The sequence below is a fragment of the Eriocheir sinensis genome, chromosome 11, assembly GCF_024679095.1.
Source record: "Eriocheir sinensis breed Jianghai 21 chromosome 11, ASM2467909v1, whole genome shotgun sequence".
Taxonomy (NCBI): Eukaryota; Metazoa; Arthropoda; class Malacostraca; order Decapoda; family Varunidae; genus Eriocheir; species Eriocheir sinensis.
Window position 1 is genome coordinate 13,267,626 of NC_066519.1, and position 25,672 is coordinate 13,293,297.

The window sequence follows — 25,672 nt, forward strand, 5'->3', positions numbered from 1 at the left end:
AAGGGAAAGGAAAGGAAAGGAAAGGGAAGGGAAAGGAAGGGAAGGGAAGGGAAGGGAAGGGAAGGGAAGGGAAGGGAAGGGAAGAGAAGGAAAGGGAAGGGAAGGAAAGGGAAGGGAAGGGAAGGAAAGGGAAGGGAAGGGAAGGAAAGGAAAGGAAAGGAAAGGGAAAGGAAGGAAAGGAAAGGAAAGGAAAGGAAAGGAAAGGAAAGGAAAGGGAAGGGAAGGGAAGGGAAGGGAAGGGAAGGAAAACAATTGGAGGGGAAGAAAAATTAAGGGAAAGGAAGGGAAAGACAAGGAAGAAAAAGAAAAACTGAATGGGGAAAAACCGCAGAAAACAACAAAAAAAGGCTTGTGGAAGGGAAGGGGAAGAAAAATTAAGGGGAGGGAAGGGAAAGAAAATGAAGAAAAGGAAAAACTGAATGGGTAAAACGCAGAAAACAAACAAACTAACAAACAAAAAACGCCGGCTGGAATTTGGTAACAAGCGTCATCCGTGTCACCTTGTCTTCGTAAGTAAGGATCTGGCGGGCTTTACTATGCATCTTCAATCACCCGCGTTGACGAGGGAAGGCAGTTATGGGCGCGAGGTATCGGCCAATGTGTCTCTCGTGTTGGGGTAATGAACGTTAGGGAATTTTCTCACGCGATATGGACGTAAGGGAAGAAAGGAAAGCGAGGGAGGAAGGGGTGAGGAAGGGATGGGGCAGGTGAGGGGAATGGAAAAGGGAAGGGATGGGGAGGGATGAGGAAGAGATGGGGGAAGGGGATGACGGTATTTTTTCTTCTTTTTTATAGGAAAGGAGTTAACTCAGGGGTACACACACACACACACACACACACACACACACACACACACACACACACACACACACACACACACACACACACACACACAGTTACACCTCAACTAATACATTTCCTTTCTTCCACAAATACAGGAAAAAAAAAGAAAAAAAATCGGAAACAGAAACTTCATCAACTCCACCCAACTTCAAGAGCTATGGTGACGATGGTGACGATGGTGATGGTGGTGGTGGTGGTGGTGGAGGGGCGGGACCAGCTGTGTCTGCGCGGCCTAACTCCCTTCCTTCAAGACTTCATCACACATTATTCCTACAGCGAAGTGCACCTTGTATTCAACGGCTCAGGTGGGTGAGGAAGGGAAGGGATGGGAGGGAAGGGATGGGGTAGGAAGGGAAGGGATGGGACTGGGAAGGGAAGGAAAGAAATGGGTTGGGTTGGGATGGGTTGGGATGGGATGAAAAGGGAACGGAAGGGATGGGATGGGGTAGGAAGGGAAGGTAAGGGAAGGGAAGGAAAGGAATGGGTTGGTTGGGATGGATGGGATGGGATGAAAAGGAACGAAGGATGGATGGGTAGGAAGGAAGGATGGACTGAAGGAAGGAAGGAAAGGAATGGGTTGGGTTGGGATGGGATGGGATGGGATGAAAAGGGAACGGAAGGGATGGGATGGGGTAGGAAGGGAAGGGATGGGACTGGGAAGGGAAGGGAAGGAAAGGAATGGGTTGGGTTGGGATGGGATGGGATGGGATGGGATGGGATGGTAAGGGATGGGATGGGGTAGGAAGGGAAGGGATGGGACTGGGAAGGGAAGGGAAGGGAAGTAAAATAATTGAATAGAAAGGAAAAGGAATGGAAGGAAAGGCAGAGGATAGGATATGAATTGATAGGAAAGGAAAGGGAAGGGAAGGGAAGGGAAGGAATGGGTTGGGTTGGGTTGGGGTGGGAAGGGATGGGATGGGATGGGAAGGGATGGGTTGGGATGGGAAGGGATGGGATGGGATGGGATGGGAAGGGATGGGTTGGGATGGGAAGGGATGGGATGGGTTGGGATGGGAAGGGATGGGTTGGGATGGGAAGGGATGGGATGGGATGGGAAGGTACAAGAATTGATGAGATGAGATGGGATAGGAAGGGATGGGATGGGATGGGAAGGGAAGGGAAGGGAAGGGAAGGGATGGTATGGAATGGGAAGGGAAAGGAAAGGAAAATAATTGAAAGGAAAGGAAAATGAATGAAAGCGAACGGAAAGGAAAGAAAAGGAAAGAAAGGAAAATAAATGAAAGGAAAGGAAAATAATGGAAAGAAAAAGGAAAGTAATTGAAAGGAAAGGAAAATAATGGAAAGGAAAGGAAAATGAATGAAAGCGAACGGAAAGGAAAGAAAAGGAAAGAAAGGAAAATAAATAATGGAAAAAAAAACTCCTTGGGAAACCTGAAAACCTCTTCCTAACCCTTCAACACCCTAACCTAACTGCCTTTCCTTCCTTCCTTCTTTCAGCCGATGGACAGCTGGTGGTGGCGGGCAGACAGATGCTCGCCCACTCCCCCGCCCTCACCCTGTCCTTCATCAACGTGGAGGGGGACCCAGCCGCCCTCCGTGAAGTGGCCTCCTTGACCAAGAGACCCCAACACGACCAGCCTCTGCACGTAGGGACCTCTGCCCATCAGCATAGTTTCCGCAAGCCGCTCTTTATGGCCACGATCTCTACGGCTATTGAGCTCAACGACGTGAAGGAGGTCAATATACTGTGTGTTTTAATGTACTGAGTGTGTGTGTGTGGGGAAGGGAGGAGAAGAGTAGAGGAAGAACATAAGAACATAAGAACGTATATAGTTAAAGAGGAAAACAAAGAAGAAGGTAAATATAGTGTATGTTTTAATGTACTGAGTGTGTGTGTGTGTGGGGGGGGGGGGGGAGGGGGGAGGAGAAGAGTAAAGGAAGAACATAAGAACATAAGAACGTATACAGTTAAAGAGGAAAAACAAAGAAGAAGGTCAATATACTGTGTGTTTTAATGTACTGAGTGTGTGTGTGTGTGTGGGGGGGGGGGGGAGTAGAGTAGAGGAAGAACATAAGAACATAAGAACGTAAGGAGTTAGTTAGAGGAAGCAGGTAAAGGGGAAAACAAATAAGGAAATAAAAAAAAAGCCCGCTAACTACTGCGCCCACACATGTAAACATAATGGGAGGTCAAAAGAGGTCAGTTTCGGACAGAGAGTTGTTTTGATATTTATATAATCTTTGAAGGGACAGCAGTAGACGTGTTATTATTACTAGCATTAAGGGAGCACACTCTATAGCTGCGTGTGGCCTCGGTGCTCATCTCCGTAACACTGACCCTTGAAGAACAGACGTACCGAGAGGGCAGAATCTTATACATCTTATAAATCTTATCGGTCATTCATCGCTCTATAGAAAAAAAAAAATCAAAACAATACAACAACAACAGCAACAACAACAACAACAACAACAACAACAACAACAACAGGATATTGATCAACAAGCGCTATGGGACCCCAAACAACAGAAATTCTAGTATCGCCAATATAATGCCAGGGAATGCCTCACACTTGCTCATTTTGATATATATTATTGACGTTGGCCAAAATCATCTTTTTATAGCAGCTTGGCAATTTTTTGCTCATTTGAAAAAGAGATACTGAACAATAAGGGCAAGATTTGGGTTCCAAAGCGCCTAAGTTGTTGTTCAGTAGTCTCTATGATAAATCAATGTTGTTCACGGCGTGGGTGAACAGATATTCACCCTAAATCAACAACAAAATACGATAACTCTTAGATATGAACAGGAAAGAACAACAAATTTGGACCAAAAAATTGGACCAAAAACTGCAGTGACTTTGCTATGACCTTCTTAGACTAGTGTTCTTACTCTTCGCACAAACTTCCTATGTTTTTTGAAACGCGAATAACTTTAATACTGCAAAACCAAATGAGCTGATTTTTCACCACAACAAGGATAATGTAAAATTATTTAATATTCTAAAGTTTTGGCTCGGTAGTTACAATGGTTTTTTAGTTAAAAATCGGATAGTAGTTTTATGGTGCGCTTCTGTAACACAACAAAAACCATCAAAACATACATTCATCGCTGGTGAAAAAACTACTTCACTTTGGACTGCTGTGTAAAGTTATTTTATAGCATACGTGGCAACTACTAAAAAGAGACAAGTCTCGTGTCTTTAAATGCACTACTAATTATTTTAAAGGAATAAATCGCCTGAAACACGAGAAATTGCTGCGCTTTGGAACCGTTTTTTTCAACTTTGACTGGCCATATAAAAAAAAGTATTATAGATACCGCCTTTAAACTTTCAAATCACAGATATATTTTCATACTGAAGCTTTTTAAACAATCTTCTCATTTTCCAAATTTTAGCCATATTTTATTAAAAATAATTAAAAAAAATCATGAATTATATTTAGAAGCATAGAAAAATGTTATTTTTATAAAAAAAAACTAACCTAACCTAACTTAACAGTTTATAACATACTGTAAAGAAAAAAAAAAAACATGATTAATGTTTTGCCTTTGTCCTACTTAAAAACCCGTTTTCTATAAGCACTGGTAATTAAAAAACAGCCTGTGTGTTACGTAACCTTACCATCTGCTGACTTCAGGAGGAAAATAATGGCTCTCCATATTACTTACTGCCACAGGGATTTGAGGGATTCTTTACTTTGTTTCTCTCTCTCTCTTAAAAATAAGCATGACCGTCCCGTCCTTGAACTTAATATTACTTAGAGTAGAACTGCAATGTTTTGGAGCCATCTGATTAACGTAGAATCACTTAGGTTTAAGGACAGGCCACCTAGTCTGGACCATGGGGTCTGTGTGGTCTGGTTTTCTATGTAAATCTATGTAAATCTCTCTCTCTCTCTCTCTCTCTCTCTCTACGCATATATATAAATAAATATAAATATATATATATATATATATATATATATATATATATATATATATATATATATATATATATATATATATATATATATATATATATATATATATATATATATATATATATATGGTAAAACTTCGTTGCAGTACTGCGGACGTTTTTCTTGACAGACCATGATTAATTTTGTTTTAAAAATGTGGTTGTCATTTTGGACTTTTTCTTGGCAAACCATTAAAAAGCATGTTTTCGATATTGGAAAAAATCGAAAACACGTTTTTAATGATTTTACAACGAAAACCAGTCTCCAAATGAAAATAAAAACTAATCTAACCAAATCAAACCTAATCTAACTGCAGGGCTGACTAATCTAACCAAACCAAACCTAACTGAAGTTAACCTAACCTGCGGGCTGACTAACATAAACAAAACCAAGACTAAGATCAAGACTGCTCACGCACGGAATTACCCTGTTACGTTAGGTTAGGTTAGGTTAGGTTAGATTGGTCATCCTGCAGGGTTAGGTTAGGTTAGATTAGCCAGCCCTGCAGGGTTAGGTTAGCTTTAGTTTTATTAGTTTTTCATTTTGGAGACTTTAGTCGAATCATTAAAATGTTTTTCTATTTTTTTTTCAAGTATCCAAAACATATTTTTTAATGATTTGCCCAGGTTTTCATTATTCATAGCAAGGTAGTGTGAGGATTGTGAGTGATATTATGTACAATGCAAGTTGCTATGAGACTGCAGTACTGCAACGATATATATATATATATATATATATATATATATATATATATATATATATATATATATATATATATATATATATATATATATATATATATATATATATATATATATATATATATATATATATATATATATATATATATATATATATATATATATAGGCATATACACACACCTTTTGGATGGTTGTGTTTCATGGAAACTGTATTCATCAGTCTCAAACTTTATTTCATGGCTTTTAGTAAACTAGTTTCTCAGGTAATATACTACCGTATTTTTTTTTTTCTGGTATTCCTGTAGGATTTAATGATGAGGGGCTCAAATGTTGGGTGCTTATAACAAACAAGTTATGGAAAAAAATATAGGTGATGACAAAAGTGAATAATCCAATTTTTTTATTTTTTTATTTATTTATGATTTTTTATAAGTAATTGAGAATCCACTTAAGTTTGAAAATAACTTACATAAAGTTACTTGAAACTTCTTTTCCGCAATTTGCAACACATGAAGATTATTCAACACATGAGAATCTCTCACATACTCACAATGAAAAACATTTAAATTTGTAATATACCCCTACTTTTGGTAAATTATAACATTTTAACTTCTGTTTTCCTGTGTACATGAGAAATTTCCTTATTCAAAAAATACTTATATAGAATTCTCTTAAACTGAAATGCCCCATTATTACATTATGGAAATCTTTACAAGAGGAAACAAAAAAGCTATTTTGGGAAATACCCTTTAACAAATTTGACTGACATATAATTCAAAATAAAAGATACAATAGGATTTTCCCTTTAAAGAAACTATTCTCAATAGACTAAGTTTCATTTCAATTAAATACATCACCCTCTTAAGCTAAATGAAATTTTATTTTAATTGATAGTAATTTTTCATCATATGAAATGCAATCCTCTGACTCTGAATGATACCATATAAAACATATAATGTACTTTACCTATGCAAAATAATTACATACTTTTGATTCCTCCATTTCCTATTTACTTATGCAGAAATACATAAAAGGTTCCTTTAAACTGTAATGCCACAGATTAAGATCTTTACAAAAGTAACAAAAAAAGCTATTATTGTGTATCACTTCCAACTTAAATTTGACTTAAACCTCAATTTTAAAAAAAGTATATATTTCCTTTTAACATTTTTATAGAACAAAAAAACTATTCTCAATAGACTAAATTTGCTCTCAATCTTATTTCATTATCATAAGAAAATATATGCAAATAAAAAGACAAAAGCCTTTAATATACATTACTAGTTGAACATAAATCTATATTTGAAAATAAAAATAATACAGTTCAGGTGTGGAATGCTAAAGACAACATATATCTTGAGAAATAAAGACAGTGTTAACTAATTAAGCATTTCCTTTCAAATGAAAAACATAGATATTCAGTACTTGGTTTAGGTTTGGGTTAGGTTAGGTTAGGTGCAATAATGAGAGCTGTTGTTTATCGTGACCTGTACCTCCCAAAAATTTTAACAAAATTTAGCAAATTAGTAGAAACTACTCTAATAGTACTATTATTTCCCAGCTGAGTTAACATAAAATGAATGGTGGCAAATTGGAGCAGAAGAGCTTAGGAATGTGATGATGCAATATTTTACCGGGTCCAAACAAATATAACCATTCATCGAAATTAGTATTTTTAAACCATATATATTCTACCTTGCCTCACCCAACCTAAACTTTTGACAAGTACTATGTATGAATTCACACTTGAAAAATTTTAATGATGATTAACAACATTCAAAATCACAAATTTGCAGTATTCTATTTTTCATTTACTTTTCCTAACTTTATATCTATATTTCAGCCACCTCACTTTAGCCAGTATTTTTTTTTCTCCATACTCATTTAGGAGTTTTGGGGTTTTTGTGTCAAGTATATTTCGCACTTTCTTCGATGATAAATTCTCGCCTTTCTTTATTTTATCCATGAATATTTTTTCAATTAATCTGTTTTCATAAGGAGAAAATTTTCTATTTAATGAATTTGTGCTTGAATGACTATTCATTTCTGAAGTTTCACTCTCTGAATCACTACATTCATCACTGATATTTTCATTTTTACTCCCTTCATAATTATGCTTTTCTTCATCTATCTTCTCTATGCGAATGCCAGAATAACTCGGTCGGTCACAATAGTTTGCTGCCTCAATAGCTTTAGAGGATGGAACAGCATCTCTTTTTTTATTGAGCAATCTGTATGTCTTTTTTGCGGTATTAAACTCATGGTCCATATGAGTTGCCACATTTTCTGCCATTTCAGGGCAATGATAGAATATGTTGGTGGCAGCTGATTTTCTAAAAATATTTGGAAATAATGCCCCTATTCCACTTGCTATCCCTAATTTCTTAATGCCATTACTTACATTGCTGGCTGTGGTTGAGTCCCTCCCATGACAAAAAAGTAATCCCACTTTCCTCAGTTTCAATCTTTGATCTCATGAATTTCAAATACTTCTGATAATAGGAATTTTCAGTTTCAGTGAGGACCAGGTTTGCTTCATCATGAGTGAAACTTGTTTTATGTTTTCCAATGCTGATGACCACGCGGTCTTCAATGCGTTCTCTTTGGAGAAATTCACTGACCCGTAGCTCTGCAAAAACACCTCCTCTGTTTGCATTTTTTATTAGTCCCATAAATATCAAAATATTCCTTACCAATGAAATGTCATTTCTTTTGGTACATATTTGTCATCGTTGTTCTATTATTTTCACTGCTCCTTTATATTCTTCTGATGAATAGAATTTATCTAATTTATCACTATTTAACAACAACTGCTCTTGTTCTTTTCTCTTACACCTTTTTTCCTCTCCACACATTTTGTAATAGCTACGGGACCACCCAGGCATAATGTTGCATAGGTGTTCTGCATCTGAGACCTAAGATTCATAGAAAGGGGTTTCCTTTCTCTTCTTTGAAACGTATGCAAAGAACTTTTTCAGACTAGCGAGGTATGTTATTATTGTTTGTGATTTCCAGTCTTTTTCAGTTTTTTTCTTACCAAAGTACTTCCAAAGTTTTTCTTCCACCAGCAGTTCTTGTACATTATTTGCCTCTAGATCTGCTATCACTATTTTCAACCTGCCTATGTTATATGATATTGTTTTCATTTCTAGTGACCCTCCAGCAGGACCTTTCAAAAAAATTTCATAGTTAAGGAGTATTTCTTTCCAATATGTACTAACAACATCACTATTGTCTGTGTAGTCTATCTCTTCTTCATCTGTACTGCCTGTACCAGAACTCAATCTTTGCTTTACTTTATCTTGTAACTCAAATTCGGTATTTTCTAGTGGGTGTTCTCAGATGAGGCTTGGGAATAGAATGCTTCAGGTTGGAGGCATATCCCATGCACCCTCTTCATGTGCTGACCCAATCGAGTAACCTGTGCATAGCAGTTCTTGACTGTACACGTTTTCCTAACTTTTCTTGTAAAGAGCCCTCTGTATTTTCTTGTTCCCATGATGCATGATATTTTTTTAGCTCTATCTGTGGACCATCCATGTACTCTCACTAGGTGGCGAGGCAGGTGAACTAGTTTTTTTTTGCATGCTGGGCAATTAGATTTTTCCTCTGCTTTTTACTGTTAGGAAAGTACATCTACTAATCCATCACAAGGCAAGACCTCTGCCGAGTTCTCAACATTTAGAATAATCTCCTGGGGCTTCGGTCTTCAATTGGGAGAAAAGTTTCTTCAGGTTGATAGACTGTTTCAAGGGTAGCAGCAGAGGCCTCAGGTGGAGCTAGCTCTTCAACATTTACCTCCACCTGCGGCATAATTCTGATTAGTCATGTAAAGTCACATTTGAATCAGGGTATGAAATAGGACATACTGAAAGAGCAAAACCTGTCCAGTGATTGGTGTGATGGTTGGGTATATTATTTCAAAACTTAATAAAATCAAGTATAATTACACATAGGAGCATAATTATAATAATTCAAGTATAATTCTGGAACTATACTTATACTTACATTGTAAAATTGTAAATGAGGTGCAATATATTAGAAGGCTATTGTTTAAATGAAGCTTTGGTAACTATGGTAACAGTAGCTATCAAGTGCTAACTACTAAGCAAGATTGATTATAAAGTGATTTTATTTTCAAATTATATATTGATTCCCTGTTTTAATGCATGAAAATTAAATTACGTTAAAGGAGTTTAAGCCCTCAAGTTTTACTTTTTCGTTGTGAGTAATAAAGGAAATCTAGAGATGGTATAAATTAGTCAAATAACCATAAAATATTATGTGATTCGCATAGTTGGTTTTGGCAGCAATGGGAAAGAGTCACATTCATTAAGCTCAAGGAACTCCAGGAAGTTGCAAGTGTAGATAGCTGAAGAGTGGTCATCTGCATACTTGAGCATTGTGCCTTAATGAGAATGAACCCACTAACAAATCTGGGACTTGAACCTGCACTCATGGCTTAGTAACTATGAAGTGCTAACCACTAAGCAAGCTTGATTATAAAGTAATTTTATTTTCAAATTATATATTGATTCCCTGTCAGTGAGGGGCCTGGACTCAGCAACATCTAATTATTCATTTACCTCCACATGCTGGCTTGGGAGATATGTCCTGTGGTCATTTATTTTGTCACTGTGTGGCTCGCAGGAATGGGATCTTGACTTCATTGATACCTGCAAATTTTATTTAGGTTAGTTTCATGGTTTTTCTGGATAAGATTGCATTTAATTGTGTGGTAAAACAATGCACATCCTTTGAAACTATTAAAAAATAATACATCCCTATGAAAATATATATATATATATATATATATATATATATATATATATATATATATATATATATATATATATATATATATATATATATATATATATATATATATATATATATATATAATGCAGAAAATTTTAAACCCAAGAACTTAAAGTATGGGAGGAAATATTTGTAAATTAAGAGAAATTATGCTATAATAACTCAAGAGTTCAATTGTGTTAATGAAAGGATAAATTCTAAGTGTTAACAGCTAACAGAGTCAGGCATAATAAATTTATAAAAATGTTATGTTGTGTTTAAATGCTAGAAGCTGTACGGTATTAATAATATTTTTTTCATTATCATTACTAACTATGATAATAATGGGAATAAATATTTCTGACTGCAACAAAATAAGTAATACAAATACAGAAAAGATAATTTAAAATTGACTATGGTCAGTTTGGCTTAGGTTGGGGAGACCTACAACTTCAGCAATTTACAGTTAATATGGAAAAGATTGTATCATGCTTAGGGTAGGTATATGTCAGAGTACTATGTGATGCTGTAAGATGGGCTTTTGAAGGCAAAGAGAACCAGAAAGATTAGTGAAAATGGTTGAGAAAATTTGTGCTGTCTGAGTAGCAGGGAAACTCAGCTGAAACAGGAGTGTGCCACTGTGTCACTTCTACGAAAGGATAAGGAGAGGTATACCAGGAACTTTTGCTGAGGATGTTGAGAGTAGTCTAAAGGCTAACAACCTTCAGCCTGCCTACTATGTCTTTAAGAGGTTTTGCTCTAAATCCACAACATGGAAGAGGCCTGTCCAAAAGAGTATTAATAAAATTTTGCTTGTTAAAAAATGGAGGTGTACAACGCTTTGTCTTTTAGTAGCAATAAAATTATAATACACAGTAGTAAAGATAAGCATTTCCAGAGCCTTGGGCTTAGGGCTACCCTCTGGGTTGACTTTAGAGTGCTCACCTCCCATTCCTGCACACCAAGTTTGAGTTCCAGCAGGTTCATTGACAAAATTTGAATATTACAAAGATAAAACCCATGTGTTTACAAGTATCTATCAGGACAAGGCATCAGAGAGGTGGCAGCGACTCACACTTAGACCTGCAGGTCCAGGAAGGGAAAAGGAGTTGCCCTGAGACTGTAGGATACCTCATGTTCTCTCAGAGAGTGGTGAGCTTATCAAGGAAGAAAATAAATTTTAGACTATCATAAATACATGTAAATTGCTCTTAGGAGGAGGAAAGCAATGTAATGCACAGGAGTAGTAGAGGTAAGCATTTTCAGAGTTTTGGGTCTTGGGATACCCTTTGGGTCAACACTAGAGTGCTCATCTCCTATTTATTTCTGTAGTTTTCCTGGCAGGAGCTCCATTGAGAAAATTTAATTCTTATGAGTATCTTCTGAGGCATCAGATAGTTTGAGTGGAAATAGACTTTTAGTATAAAAAAATATTTGTGTAGAATGTACTAAGACAATAATGCAAATCATACTCACCTTTATAACAGTCTTCGCATGTTATAAGGTGCACTTTAGGCAGCTTCATGGCTAAACCTGAAAGAGGTTTAGTTGAAAGATCCAGGGGACATAGTTGTTCAGCCATCCTTTGTTTATGGTTGAACAAAGCCCAAACTACAAACAGTCTTGGTCAACAAATCAGTCAAGCTGTTTGTCCCAGTAACCTGTAAATAAAGAAGGAATTAATTTGACATAAAACACAACACAAATGATGAAACCAAACCTGAACTATAATTAATTGTAGAATAGCACAACCCCTATAAAATTTGTTATCCATCTACAGTAAAATGAGCTATTACATACAAGGGAGGGCTCCTTCCCTTGACCCACTACTTCATAACTGTTTCCTCTCTATCACTAAGAAGCTCCCTGTTGGATAAGTGGGGTTTTAGGGTGAGGGGAACATAAGTGAACGAACTTATCTATCTATACCTTTTAAACTGTTTATAAAGGCTGTCTTCACACACTGTGGGACATAGAGCTAGATGGGCAGTGGCATTGGTTATAATAAAGGGACACCATGGAGAGGACAGTTGTTTATTTATTTAATTTTATTTGTGTGGGCACCAGGCATAGTAAAATTATAGGGGGCCATGAAACACTGAACACAGGTACAAGGTTGCTCAAACTCACTTAGGTCTATCAGTCTGGAGAATTCCCTGCCTGATCAGGTTGTTGCTATGGAGTTTATCTCATTCTTCAAATCAGCTCTATATTCCTTTACCATTTCCAAGACTAACCCCTAACACATCTTCCCTCCCTGCCTTCCTTCCTTGTTATCAATTTAACAATTTCCTTTTAATCACTACAGTGACTACACACTTCAAGTATTACTCCTAGCACCAATAAACTCAGGCCATATATAATTATTTCTGCATAAGGTACATAGTTCAGTCATATATCCCTTAACGCTACTAATTGACCCTACTAATAATGGACTGGCATACCTGCAGATTGGTGCTACCCTATTTTAAAACATTTAACTTCTTCATACTTGCTTGAAAGGCCTTAACAAGGTGGGGGAGCTACCCACGCCCATAGAGCTAGGAAACTAAGGTAGAATGCTGTGATACTTGAGTGGCGTGGACGGTACAAATGACTGTCATGGGAACCAACATTTATATTCTCTACATGTCCATCTCCTGTGTGGTTGCGTTGGTTTTACTATTATGAAAGCATGCCTGCAGGGAAGCGTGACATGCGGTGGCTTATTCAGTACAATGACGGTCATGGAGCTAACCGACAATCTAAATCCTGAATTATCGTCATGTTCATCTCCTCCAAGCGCCTCCGTGGTGCAGTGGTCAGCATGTCTGGCTACGAATATGCGGGCCGGGTTCGAATCCCGGCCTGGGCAGTCGGCGCACAGCCCACCCAGCTGTTGATCATCCCTAGCGGGTTGGTAGATCAATGGGTACCTTGGGATACCTTGGGAAGGTAATCTGTGGATATCGAGGATGTCATTCCAGCCCTGTGTCCCGGGATTGGGGGTTCTTACCCACCACAGGCTCCAAGGGCTAATGGGACGGAGATGGGCACCGCAGCTATGCGCAAACACTGCGTATGCCCACTTTACCTTTACCATCTCCTATGAGTTCATCTTCATTCTATCACTACGAATACACAGTAATTATGGGTGACTTACCATAGTTTTTACTGCTGAAGATATGCATGAAGAAGGCGTAATGGCGGCCACCGCGTGGCAGGAACAGCGCTGCAACAATTTCTCGGCTTGTGATTGGCTCGCTGAAAATAGTAGCTGGAACCTCGACAAAACGATACTGAAGTGCAGGTCGCAACACATCAAATCTGAGGGTGGGTGCGAAAGCGCAACGCGGTACTAAAGCGCAGTGTTGCGATACTAAAGCGCGAGGGGGTGGTTCCAAAGCGCAGACACCCCATAAAAAGTCACGAAAGCGCATTTTTCCTCCAACCAAAGCGCATAATGAAATCTACAACAACAACAACAACAACAACAACAACAACAACAACAAATCAACCACAAGCTAAATCGTCAAGAAATCCACCACCACCACCACCACCACCACCACCACCACCACCATTATCACCACCACCACCACCACCACCACAACCACTATCATCAACCATAATAAAAATCCTTCTTTGGAGGGACAAACTAAGAGGATAAAGAAGAGGACAAGAAGGAGGAGAAGGAAGACGAGGAGGAGGTGGAGAAGGAGGAGGAGGAAGAAAGAAGACGAGAAAGAGGAGTAGGAAGAAGAGGCAAAGGAGGACGACGACGAGAAGGAAGAGAAGGAGAAGGAGAAGAAAGAAGAGACGGAGGAAGAAGAAGAAGAGGAGGAGAAGTTGGGGTGGGGGTCAAATTTGCATACATAATAATTTTCTTTTTTAATGTTTTTTCTTCCTTTCTCTCGTTCCCTGCCGACCTCCGCCCTAACGAGGTAATGAAGGGAGTGGAGGCAGTTTTACGCATTCAAAGGATCGGATGAAATGGAAAGGAGGAGCGCAAATGAGCGGGCGAAGGATCGATTTTCCAGGACTTTATCATCTCTGTCTGTCTGTCTGTCTGTCTGCCTATCTCTTTTTCTTTCTTTCTCTTTCTTTCTATTCTGATTTTCTTTCTTTCTTTCCATCTTTCTTTCTCTTTCTTTATTTTTTCGTTCTTTTCTTTTTTCTTTCTTTCTTTCCTGCTTTCTTTCTTTCTCACTTTCTCTTTTCTTCCCTTTTTCTTTCTTTTTCCTCCTTTCTGTTCTTTTATCTCTTTCTTTCCTTCGTTCTCTCTCTCTCTCTCTCTCTCTCTCTCTCTCTCTCTCTCTCTCTCTCTCTCTCTCTCTCTCTGGTAAACTGGCTGACCAACACACAACAATGGCTAATGATCAATGGACCTGCCTCAAAACCGGGCGCCTGTCACTATACCAAGTTCTCTTAAGCTTATTTAGTATGAGCAACACCACCAAACGCAGCGGACAACCAACAATCAACCAACCTCACAACCACGCTATTCATCACACACGCACGCCTACACACACTCTCGACACAGGTATAAATAAACTCGACACTAATTAACTTCGTCTCCCACAGGTAAAGGTGCGGGAGAAATCGAGATGGGGGTCGTGGCTACTGCTGGGGGAGGACCTGGGGCCGCTTCTCACGCCTGGACAGTACCTCCCTTTAGACAACAAGGTGAGTAAGATAGTAAGTTAGTAAGTAGGAACACGTAGCTTATGCTAGGATATACATTGGTTCTTAATAGTAGTAGTAGTAGTAGTAATAGTAGTAATAGTAGTAGTGGTGGTGGTAGTAGTAGTAGTAGTAGTAGAATGAAAATGGAAATGAGAATAATGAAGATGATATTAATAATCGACAGTTCCAATGTTTACCAGCGACAGGGATGAAAGAATGAAGATGCTGATAAACTCTTGCATAGGGGATTTGGATAATATAGGGATGAGCTTGAGTAGGAGGGAAGGAGGCACGCAGTTAGCAAGTTCAAAAGAGCAATCACCACCACCACCAACAACAACCACTACCTAACCACAACCAAATCCACCAGGTCACAGTGGCTATATGGGGAAAAGCTGACGAAGGCGTGGAGCTCTGGGAGGCATATCAGGCAGCACCAACGCTACCACATCGATCCTCCAAGGTGGGCATATGGCTCTACCCCGATACTTTGGGCTACAGCGCGGCGTGTCTAGGGGGTAACGTGTCCCTGGGTGAAGAGGAGGTTGAGATGGAGGGACAGAACGCAACAGGAGGGCCCAACGTTACAGCCTCACTCTCCACGTCCTATCCCAGTAGTAACATTGCAGCGCGGAGGAGGGACTTGAGCGGCCTGCATCTGCGGTGTTTGACGGGAAGTGTGAGTGTTCGTCTGTGTGTGTGTGTTTAACAAGATAGGAACACGTACACGATTAGAACAAGACAGAGGACCCTACAAATGATGAAAAAAAGATGTTATTGTGAAGTTATTGATAGAAAAACGCACATTACATAAGAAAAAGTAGACTAGGACTAGAAATGGGACTAATTTTACCTTCTATAAACCATCTCTCCCACCTTTATCCTTTCCCTCGCAGTAAGTGAATTTGAAGAGTTTTCCCTACATCATTTAACAGCTAAATACGTTTTCTATCGACCTTGAGCAGACAATCAATGGGGGACTAAATATAGGAGGAGGAGGCGGAGGAGGTAGAGAAGGAGACAATGCTGATTGCCATAAATATTTAATGTGATGAAGTGATAGGTGAGAAAGGTGCCCTCTCTCTCTCTCTCTCTCTCTCTCTCTCTCTCTCTCTCTCTGTTTGTTTCGTTATTCTCTTTATTTTTTACTTTCTCTCTCTCTCTCTCTCTCTCTCTCTCTCTCTCTCTCTCTCTCTCTCTCTCTCTCTCTCTCTCTCTCTCTCTCTCAAATAACATAATCAGAAAGGATATATGTAAATCAACAGGTAGTACTTTCCCTTCCTCTCGCCCTTCACAGTGGGAGCCCTTCACGCGAAACACGCCCAAGGAGGGGAAGGAGGGCCTGGTTAACGCCGGGGGCTACGTTGGCGAGATGTTTTCACTTCTGGCCGAGACGCTAAACTTCACGTGAGTATTAAAAAGACCACAAGCCTTTCGGGGGTCGGACTACACGGTGAATTTCCAGATTGTTACCCGTGGGACACTGTTGGACGAAACTAAAAAAATTGTGGTAGTTTTCGGTGTGTTGTGAACTAATCTGCTAACTGTTTCTGTCGCAAATCATTGAATCACTAATAAAATGAGACTTTTCAATGCCTGCTGTGCACCCGCCGCCGCCGCCGCAAAATACCGATACCTACAAAACTAACTGCCTATATCTCTTTTACACACACACACACACACACAACCCACTAAACAGACCAATACATCCCCTCCACAGCCCCTCTCACACCCACCCACAATCCCCCACACAGATATGACTGCAGACAAGCTCCTGATGGTCAATTCGGGAACCTGGAGGACGGGAAGTGGACGGGGCAGGTTGGGGAGCTGGTGGCGGGGCGAGGAGACGTGATAGTGACCGCCCTGGACAAGACCTACCAACGCTCCGCCGTCATCGACTACTGCCATCCTTACGGTGAAATTACGTGAGTGTGGGAAGTGTGTGGTGTAGGGGAGTGAGGAAGGAAAGACTGTGTGGGGGAGTGGAAAAGTGTGTGCTGGGGAAGGAAAGAGTGTTTGTGGGAGGGGTGGAAAGACTGTGTGTGAGTAGGCCTGCGGGGAGGATGGGAAGTGTGTGTGTTGGGGGAGGAAAGAGTGTGTGTGGGAGGGGTGGAATGACTGCGTGTGAGTGGGCCTGTGGGGAGGATGGGAAGTGTGTGTGTTGGGGGAGGAAAGAGTGTGTGTGGGAGGGGTGGAAAGACTGTGTGTGTGAGTGGGCCTGTGGGAAGGATGGGAAGTGTGTGTGTTGGGGGAGGAAAGAGTGTGTGTGGGAGGGGTGGAATGACTGTGTGTGTGAGTGGGGCACCGTTGCCAGGTCATCGTACTCAGAGCATAGTAGTATTCACCTGTTTCTGACACCTAACTATTGCCAAGAAACATCAGGATCTAATTCTTTTAACGATAACTATAAATGAGTTTCGTTGTTGGAACCCAGAAGACAGTTTTTGGGTAGGGAGTCAGGAAATATAAGCGGCTGAGTACGACAGTCTCTCACACACCTGCCTCTCTCTCCCTCACAGCTACCGTATGATCATCCGCACACCTGAGCCTAATATGTGGAATAAGTTCACCGTCCAGCTGGGCCTCCATAGCTGGCTCACCTACTGCGCCTTCCTGCTGCTCATGCCCTTCGCCTACTACCTGCTAGCCGCCTACTCGCCCCTGCTGCGCCCTGTCAGTCCGCAGGAGGCGTGGTTCACTGTCTGCTCCCTCAATTTGAATCAAGGTAGAGTGTGTGTGTGTGTGTGTGTGTGTGTGTGTGTGTGTGTGTGTGTGTGTTACTCGTACGCCAAAGGAGGAGGGAGGATAGATGATGATGATGAGGAGGAGGAGGAGGAGAAGGAACAGGAGAAGTAGGAGGAGGAGGAGGAGGAAAAGAGAAAGGAATGTGTGGGGTTATGTATGTGTGTGTGTGTGTGTGTGTGTGTGTGTGTGTGTGTGTGTGTGTGTGTGTGTGTGTGTGTGCAGCGCCTGTACTATTCATAAATCTAGGTATTCTTTCTCATTCTATCTATCTCTCCATCTATCGCAATCTCCATCTATTACTCCTCATCTGTCATCTATTATATATCATTCTCCATTCATCTATTCTCTCTTATTCTTTCTATCTTTCCTTATATCCCAATCTTCTATCTCCATCTATCGACACTAGGGCTGCAATGGGCGGGAAAGTACCTATCCGGAAAAACAGAAACTTTCCAAAGAGAGTTTCCGGAAATTTTACAACTAAACCCTAATCGCAACCCTCTGTCTTCATCTATCGCAGCCTTCTATCTTCCTCTACCGCCATCTTCATTCCTTCCCCTACCGCCACCCCGTCCCCAGGCAACATGGAGGTGTCGGGTCACGCCAGGCGGCTGCTGCAGATGGCGGTGGTGGCGACGTCCTGGCTCATCATCGCCTTCTACAACAGCGTGCTCGTGTCGTCCCTGGCCGTGCCCATCCTCGCGCCACCCTTCACGGACGCGGAGGGGTTCTTGCAGGCGGGGACGCATAACCTGGGACTCCTCAAGGGGAACTCCGAGGTGGAACGGCTGAGGGTGAGGCGATGTCTTGTTACTTTACGATCGACTTAACACTAAGGTTGGTATTATAAGACAGTCTCGCTTCCCACATCAGCTGAGAAAGTACTACCTCTGCTACTATTCCCATTCCTCCTCCTCCTCCTCGTCCTCCTCTTTCTCCTATTAATAAAACAACTCCTTTCCCTACAGACCTCCCAGCACCGCACACTACAACAAACATGGTCACCAGAATGAGAAAATGAGAAAATACTAACACTTCCACTCTTTGTCCTCCTCCTCGTCCTCCTCTTTCTCCTATTAATAAAACAACTCCTTTCCCTACAGACCTCCCAGCACCGCACACTACAACAAACATGGTCACCAGAATGAGAAAATGAGAAAATACTAACACTACTACTCCTTGTCATTCTCCTCGTCCTCCTCTTTCTCCTATTAATATAACAACTCCTTTCCCTACAGACCTCCCAGCATCTGACCCTACAACAAATATGGTCTCGTCTGGTGGCCCCGGACTCACGTAACCTAGTGGGCAGCATAGCGGAGGGGGTGAGAAGGGTGCGGACGGAGAATTTCGCGTTCTTATTAGAGAGCAACTACTACGCCTACCACATGAAGGGGGACTGCAGCCTCTACCCGCTGCAGGAGACAATCTTTAAGTCCGGGGCGGGGCTGGCTTTGCAGAAGGACTCGCCTCTGCTACTCACTTTCAACAATGAGTGAGTTATGGGTAATTTTCAGACATGGCATTCAGGCACACATTTGGCAAGGATTTGTGGGTGTTTTCAAGGGTAGTTTTGTGACCCTGGTGGTAGTTTAGGCTTTCTTCTGTATGATAAAGCTAAAAAAACACTCTGGAAAGTACAATTTATCTTTTTTTTTGTCCTTTGGTAATAGTGGATATGAGACCCGCGAGTTAGAAAATGGGAAGAACATCTGCGTGGTAAAAATACTTATTTCGTCTTTTTTCCCCTTATTTTAGTCTTTTCTTCTGTTCCTCGCTTCATTCTTTTCCTTCTTCGCCTTGTTTTCTTCTTTTCCTTTAAATCGTCACTTAATTTATCGCTTATTTCGCTTTCTATAATTGCTACGTCTTATATAAGCGATTAATACTAATTCCACCATCACTACTACTACTACTATTACTACTACTCCAAAACCTCCTCTACTATTTCTCTCTCTAACAGGATCTTCGCGCAACACATGGGCGGACTAGTTGACCGTAGCCGAACCCGCTTCATCCCGATCCACCCATCTTGCGAAGTGGACACAACGGGGCCCATCAACATCAGGACCATCTTCACCGCCTTCCTCATCCTCGCGACCGTCATTCCCATCGCCCTGCTCATCCTTCTCCTCGAAATCTACATCTACCGCCGATACACCGAGTCGAGGAGAGAGGAGGAGGAAGAGAGGAGGGGCGTGAAAGAAGGGGTGGGTCAGCGCTATGGTTCAAGGGCCAAGTGACGTTACGACATTGGGGAGACGTGGGTGTGGGGGATAGGAGGGAGTGGTAAGGATGGAGGGAGGAGTATGTGGGTGAGTGCAAGGGATTGGAGGGAAAGGGAAGAAAGAAGAGGAAGTATGGAAGGTTTAAATGGAAAGTATGGGAAGGAAATAGAATGGAGTGGAAGAGAAAGGGGAAGTGATATGTGGATTAGTGGAAGGGAATGGAATGAAAGAGAAGGGATGAGAAGAGGTAGTTTAGAAAGGATAAATGGAAAGTATGATATGATGGAAGGGAGTGGAAGGGAAAGAGGGATTAATACATGGATGAATACAAGGAAATGGAAGGAAAAGGGAGGAATAGGAGAAGGAAATGGCCAATACAAGACATGGAGAGATATGGAGAGGACAAATGGAGGGTATGGGATGGAGATAGAAGGGAGTAGAAGGGAAAGGAGAAGCAATACATGGATAACTGAAAGCGAATGGAAGGAAAGAGAAAGAATGAGAGATAGAAGACAATACAACGACTGGAGAAACATGAATAGGAAGAGAAAGCATGGGGAGGAATGGGAGGGAATGGAATAATTTTATGCTTTTACATAATTTAAACTCAAATTAAGTATCTAGCATTATTTCTTGCACAATTGATCTTTTAGCATAATTCTAGCATAATTCTGATTTGTCTGGAATAAATTTTAGCATATATCATTCTTTCAAACTCGGTTTCATTATTTCATTTAAGAGGGACTTGCGGAGTAGCTACCAATCAAATATTTGAACGGTTGCTTCAGTTTCTGGTAGAACTGGCCATTCAGCTTCAGCATTGCTTACCCCTCAGTAATACAGTTCTCTCTGATATCTGTTCTATGCTTGATCCTGAGGAAATTATGCGTGGAAATAATATGTCTGTTGCAAATATCAATGCCAAGATTCCTGAAATTGTTAGAGATGAAGATGAACAAAAATTGGATGATGTCTGGAGGTTACTAATCCTAAGTGATGATGCAAAGAATATTCTCTCACAGAATGCTGCCACTGCCACTGAAGTCTTTTAGTCTAAAATATGTCACACAGGGAAATACACTATATAGTCTCCAAACTTGCTAAAGCATTATTAACCATACCAGTATCTAATGCAGACTGTGAGAGAATATTTTCAATGGTTACTTTGAAAAAGATCGAGAAAAGAAACAGGCTCTAAAACAGAAGTCTGGCAAATGAAATCGTAAGTGGAGATCGAGGGCATCAGACAAAGTGAGTGCGTAAAATTTGAGCCTTCAGAAGACATGATCAAGTCGATGGGTAAGAATATATTCCCTCAGTGGCGTAATGCTCAGTAAATAGTAATGAACTTGACCAATGGAAGACCTTATGAGTTTTATTTTGAGAAAAGTTTTCTTGAAACCCGACTTTAATGGGTAATTTTGCATGGTTTCCATAGTTTAAGTTCCTTATCATCATCTGGTTTGCGAAGCTGCTCTTCATTTATTCAATACCTGAGTTTTATTCAGAGGCTATCTGAGTTATATTGATTATGTTTCCATTAAAGTGTGTTAAGTAACATGCACTGTTGTTTTAATATATCTTTCGGTTTATTATGTTTAGCTAATAATGAGTCATCATAATTTTAGCATAATTTATTATTACATTTAACACATTTTGGGTAGAGTTAGCGTATTTTCACAGCACGTCTAGCACATTTTCGTCCTGACAATTTGGTAACACTGCGCGGCTTCAATTGTAAACAAACCTTTCCTTGAGGGTGGCGACGCGCGGGAGTGTTTCTTCTCATTTTTACCTGTTTTTACGCAAATGGAGACTCGTAGTGAGGAAATTAGTGTTTGTGGAGGATGAATACAACGTTGTGGAGCCGCGACGAGGAGGTGAAGAGCTGCCAAGGAAGAGTAAGTGTTAAATGTCATGTTTACTTATGTTCATGATTTGTTTATGCTGTGTAGGGAATAGCCTTGTCCTCTTTTGACCTGTTTTTCTTCCCCTCCAGTTATTATATCATGTTTGGTTGTGTTCATGATTTGTTTATGCTGTGTAGGGAATAGCCTAGTTATCTTTTGACCTGTTTTTCTTCCCCTCCAGTTATTATATCATGTTTTCTTATGTTCATGATTTGTTTATGCTGTGTAGGGAATAGCCTAGTTATCTTTTGACCTGTTTTTCTTCCCCTCCAGTTATTATATCATGTTTGGTTGTGTTCATGATTTGTTTATGCTGTGTAGGGAATAGCCTTGTCCTCTTTTGACCTGTTTTTCTTCCCCTCCAGTTATTATATCATGTTTGGTTGTGTTCATGATTTGTTTATGCTGTGTAGGGAATAGCCTTGTCCTCTTTTGACCTGTTTTTCTTCCCCTCCAGTTATTATATCATGTTTACTTGTGTTCATGATTTGTTTATGCTGTGTAGGGAATAGCCTTGTCCTCTTTTGACCTGTTTCAACCTTGTAGGAGACTCGTAGTGAGGAAATTAGTGTTCAACCGATTATTACTTTTAGTAGAGGGCTGCAGGAAAGAGTATCAGATAACTGTCTTGAGTGGGAGCTTGATGGATTAACTTAATGATACAGAGCTTGACACAGAGTTAGCCTACCTGGTGATCTGAACCCTGCAGCCTGCGTATTTCTTTATAAAATTATGTTCTTGATAACAAAAAGAGAGTTGGGAGGTTGGGTTAAATCATAAATCAAAATCATGCATATTACTCTATATTTTTATGCCTCATGTGTGGGAGCATTTACACAGTAATGACCTCCAAATATTTATCAAGGAGCTACTTGATTTGTTATACATCTTTAAGAATTTGTAGCATTTATCAATCTTGCCTGACAAGCAATGTGTCCAAGCCACCAGTGGCATTAAAATGAAAGGGTTGATAAAGACTTAAGATGACTGTCACAGGTCTTTATACAGTCTTTCATGTTGGCCATTGGTGACTGATAATGAGCAGCCTTTGTTATATTACTTCTTGATTGCTGTATCAAATTCAACCAGTGGGACAGTGTCCCACTGTGCCCCGATTTAAGTGTCCCACAGTGCCCCATGTGATATTATTCAAAATAAAATAAGTTAGGTAAATTAAAAAAACAGGAAAGCACTTGGGAAGAGAAACATCTCATAATGCACACAGTTACTTGTTCTACTTAGATGATATATATATATATATATATATATATATATATATATATATATATATATATATATATATATATATATATAATTCATTGTATTGTCTTCCATCGCTCATTCTGTCTTTCCTTCCATTCATCCATGTATTACTTCTCCTTTCCCTTCCATTCCCTTCTATCTCATTCCTATACCCTCCGTTTGTCCTTTCCATATCCCTCCATGTCTTATATTGTCCATTTCCTCCTCCTGTTCCTTCCCTTTCCTTCCATTTCCTTGTATTCATCCATGTATTAATCCCTTCCATGATCCCATACTTCCCATTTATCCCTTCTATGCTACCTCTTCTCATTCCTTCTCTTTCCTTCCATTCCTTTCCACTAATCCATGTATTAATCCCTCTCTCCCTTCCACTCCATCCCATGTCTCCGTACCTCACATTTATCTCTTCCATACTTCCTCTTCCTCCTTCCCTATCCCTCCAATCCCTTGCACTCACCCACATACTCCTCCCTCCATACTTACCACTTCCTCTTATCCCCCACACCCACGTCTCCCCAATGTCGTAACGTCACTTGGCCCTTGACCCATAGTGCTACCCCCCCCCCCCTCTTTCACGCCTCTCTTCTCCTCCTCCTCTCTCCTCGACTCAGTGTATCGGCGGTAGATGTAGATTTCGAGGAGGAGGAGGAGCAGTGCGATAGGGATGACGGTTGCGAGGATGAGGAAGCCGGTGAAGATGGTCCTGATGTTTTTTTTTTTTTTTTACGTTGTTGCCTATTGCGCCGGTAGGCATCTTCTCGGTGGGGCCTGATGGTCGGCCCAAGGCTTCTTCCAGGTGGGGCCTGATGGTCGGCCCAGCCCGTTCTGGCGCAGGCGAGTGTTTATAGTGGCGCCATCTTGCATTGGCTCATGCTGCCCCCCGGAACTCGTTCTTGATTCACTTGGACGGCTTCCTCTAGAGTCCGGGTTGATGGGTGGTCTTCTGGACAGCATGTGGGTAGTTTTAAGCCACTCGGCGGTGACTGAAAAATCCGAGTGGTAGCGTGGGGATTCGAACCCGCGTCGTCCATCACGCGGTGAATGTGGGCCCAGTACGCTACCCGCCCCGTTGTGTCCTCTTCGCAAGATGGGTGGATGGGGTTGAAGCGAGTTCGGCTACGGTCCACTAGTCCGGCCACGCGTTGCGCGAAGATTCTGTTAGAGAGAAATAGTAGAGGAGGTTTTGGAGTAGTAGTAGTAGTAGTAGTAGTAATAGTGATGATGGAATTAAACTATATACAACCGACTTTTATTTATTAGGATTTTTTCTTCTGCAAATTTCTCTAACGCTGTAATTTTTTTCTTAGCAACTGATAAACTATCTAAACACCCTCCTCTTCCTTCAACCTCCTTTTATTTATTTAGGGGCTTCGTGGTGCAGTGGTTAGCACACTCGGCTCACAACCGAGAGAGCCCGGGTTCGATTCCCGGGCGGAGTGGAAAAATTTGGGCGGCTTTTCCGATACCCTACGCCCCTGTCCACCCAGCAGTGAATGGGTACCAGGTATTAATCGGGGGTTGTGTCCCGTCTCCTAGGGTCTGTTCCCTTCTCCTATAATTCCTTCCCCTTCTGTCTCTCTCCGGCATATGACCAAAGATGTTGCGCCGACTAAACGAAACTTTCCAACTTTTATTTATTTGGCTTCCTCTGTAAATTTCTCTACCTCATAAATATTTTTTTTAGCCACTGGACCAATTATATATATATATATATATATATATATATATATATATATATATATATATATATATATATATATATATATATATATATATATTGTTGATCCAGTTTCTAAGACAAATATTTCAGCGGTAGAAAATTTACAGAAAAAAAGCCTAATAAATAAAAGGAGGTTGTATATAGTTGATCAAGTTGCTAAGAAAAATATTTCAGCGGTTGAGAAATTTACAGAAGAACACTAATAAATAAAGTGAGGTACATACTATTCCTGTATTTTTTCCTTTTTTTCCTTTTCGTCTTCGTTTTACTCGTGTTTTCTTCTTAAAAGACATTTAAGAAAAAAACATATCGGAAAGTTTTGGTGTTGAGGACGTTTATAATTCTTGGCCGGACTAACGAAAAAAACAAAACTAAATCTTCGTTATACTGGGTTACCTTACGTACGGTGAATTAAAGTTATATATATATATATATATATATATATATATATATATATATATATATATATATATATATATATATATATATATATATATATATATATATATATATATATATATATATATATATATATATATATATATATATATATATATATATATATATATATATATATATATATATATATATATATATATATATATATATATATATATATATATATATATATATATATATATATATATATATATATATATATATATATTTATATATATATATATATATATATATATATATATATATATATATATATATATATATATATATATATATATATACGCTATCCTCTTCCTTCAACCTCATTTTATTTATTATGCTTTTTCTTCTTTAAATTTCTCTAGCGCTGCAATATTTTTCTTAGCAACTGATTAACTACATACAACCTCCTTTTATTTATTATACTATCTAAAACGCTA

The 25,672-nt window shown here is 39.9% G+C and overlaps 1 protein-coding gene across 1 annotated transcript; it reads left to right on the forward strand.

The window, feature by feature from the left end:
* Positions 1-947: 947 nt before the first annotated feature.
* Positions 948-21,463, forward strand: LOC126996882 (probable glutamate receptor). The gene is made up of 10 exons (XM_050857801.1): positions 948-1,148; positions 2,302-2,540; positions 14,824-14,925; positions 15,296-15,604; positions 16,223-16,332; positions 16,680-16,853; positions 17,448-17,653; positions 18,253-18,467; positions 18,912-19,168; positions 19,637-21,463. Exons 1-10 carry the CDS (start codon positions 1,001-1,003, stop codon positions 19,914-19,916), a joined length of 2,040 nt encoding a protein of 679 aa, XP_050713758.1. The 5' UTR covers positions 948-1,000; the 3' UTR covers positions 19,917-21,463.
* The last annotated feature ends 4,209 nt before the right edge of the window (positions 21,464-25,672 follow it).

Excerpts from the sequence above, each read along its gene's own strand:
- LOC126996882 (XM_050857801.1), top strand. The coding sequence starts at position 1,001 with ATGGTGACGATGGTGACGATGGTGATGGTGGTGGTGGTGGTGGTGGAG. Across the intron at positions 14,926-15,295 it reads ACCTCCCTTTAGACAACAAG|GTCACAGTGGCTATATGGGG; the intron begins GTGAGTAAGATA and ends CAAATCCACCAG. Across the intron at positions 16,333-16,679 it reads GCCGAGACGCTAAACTTCAC|ATATGACTGCAGACAAGCTC; the intron begins GTGAGTATTAAA and ends TCCCCCACACAG.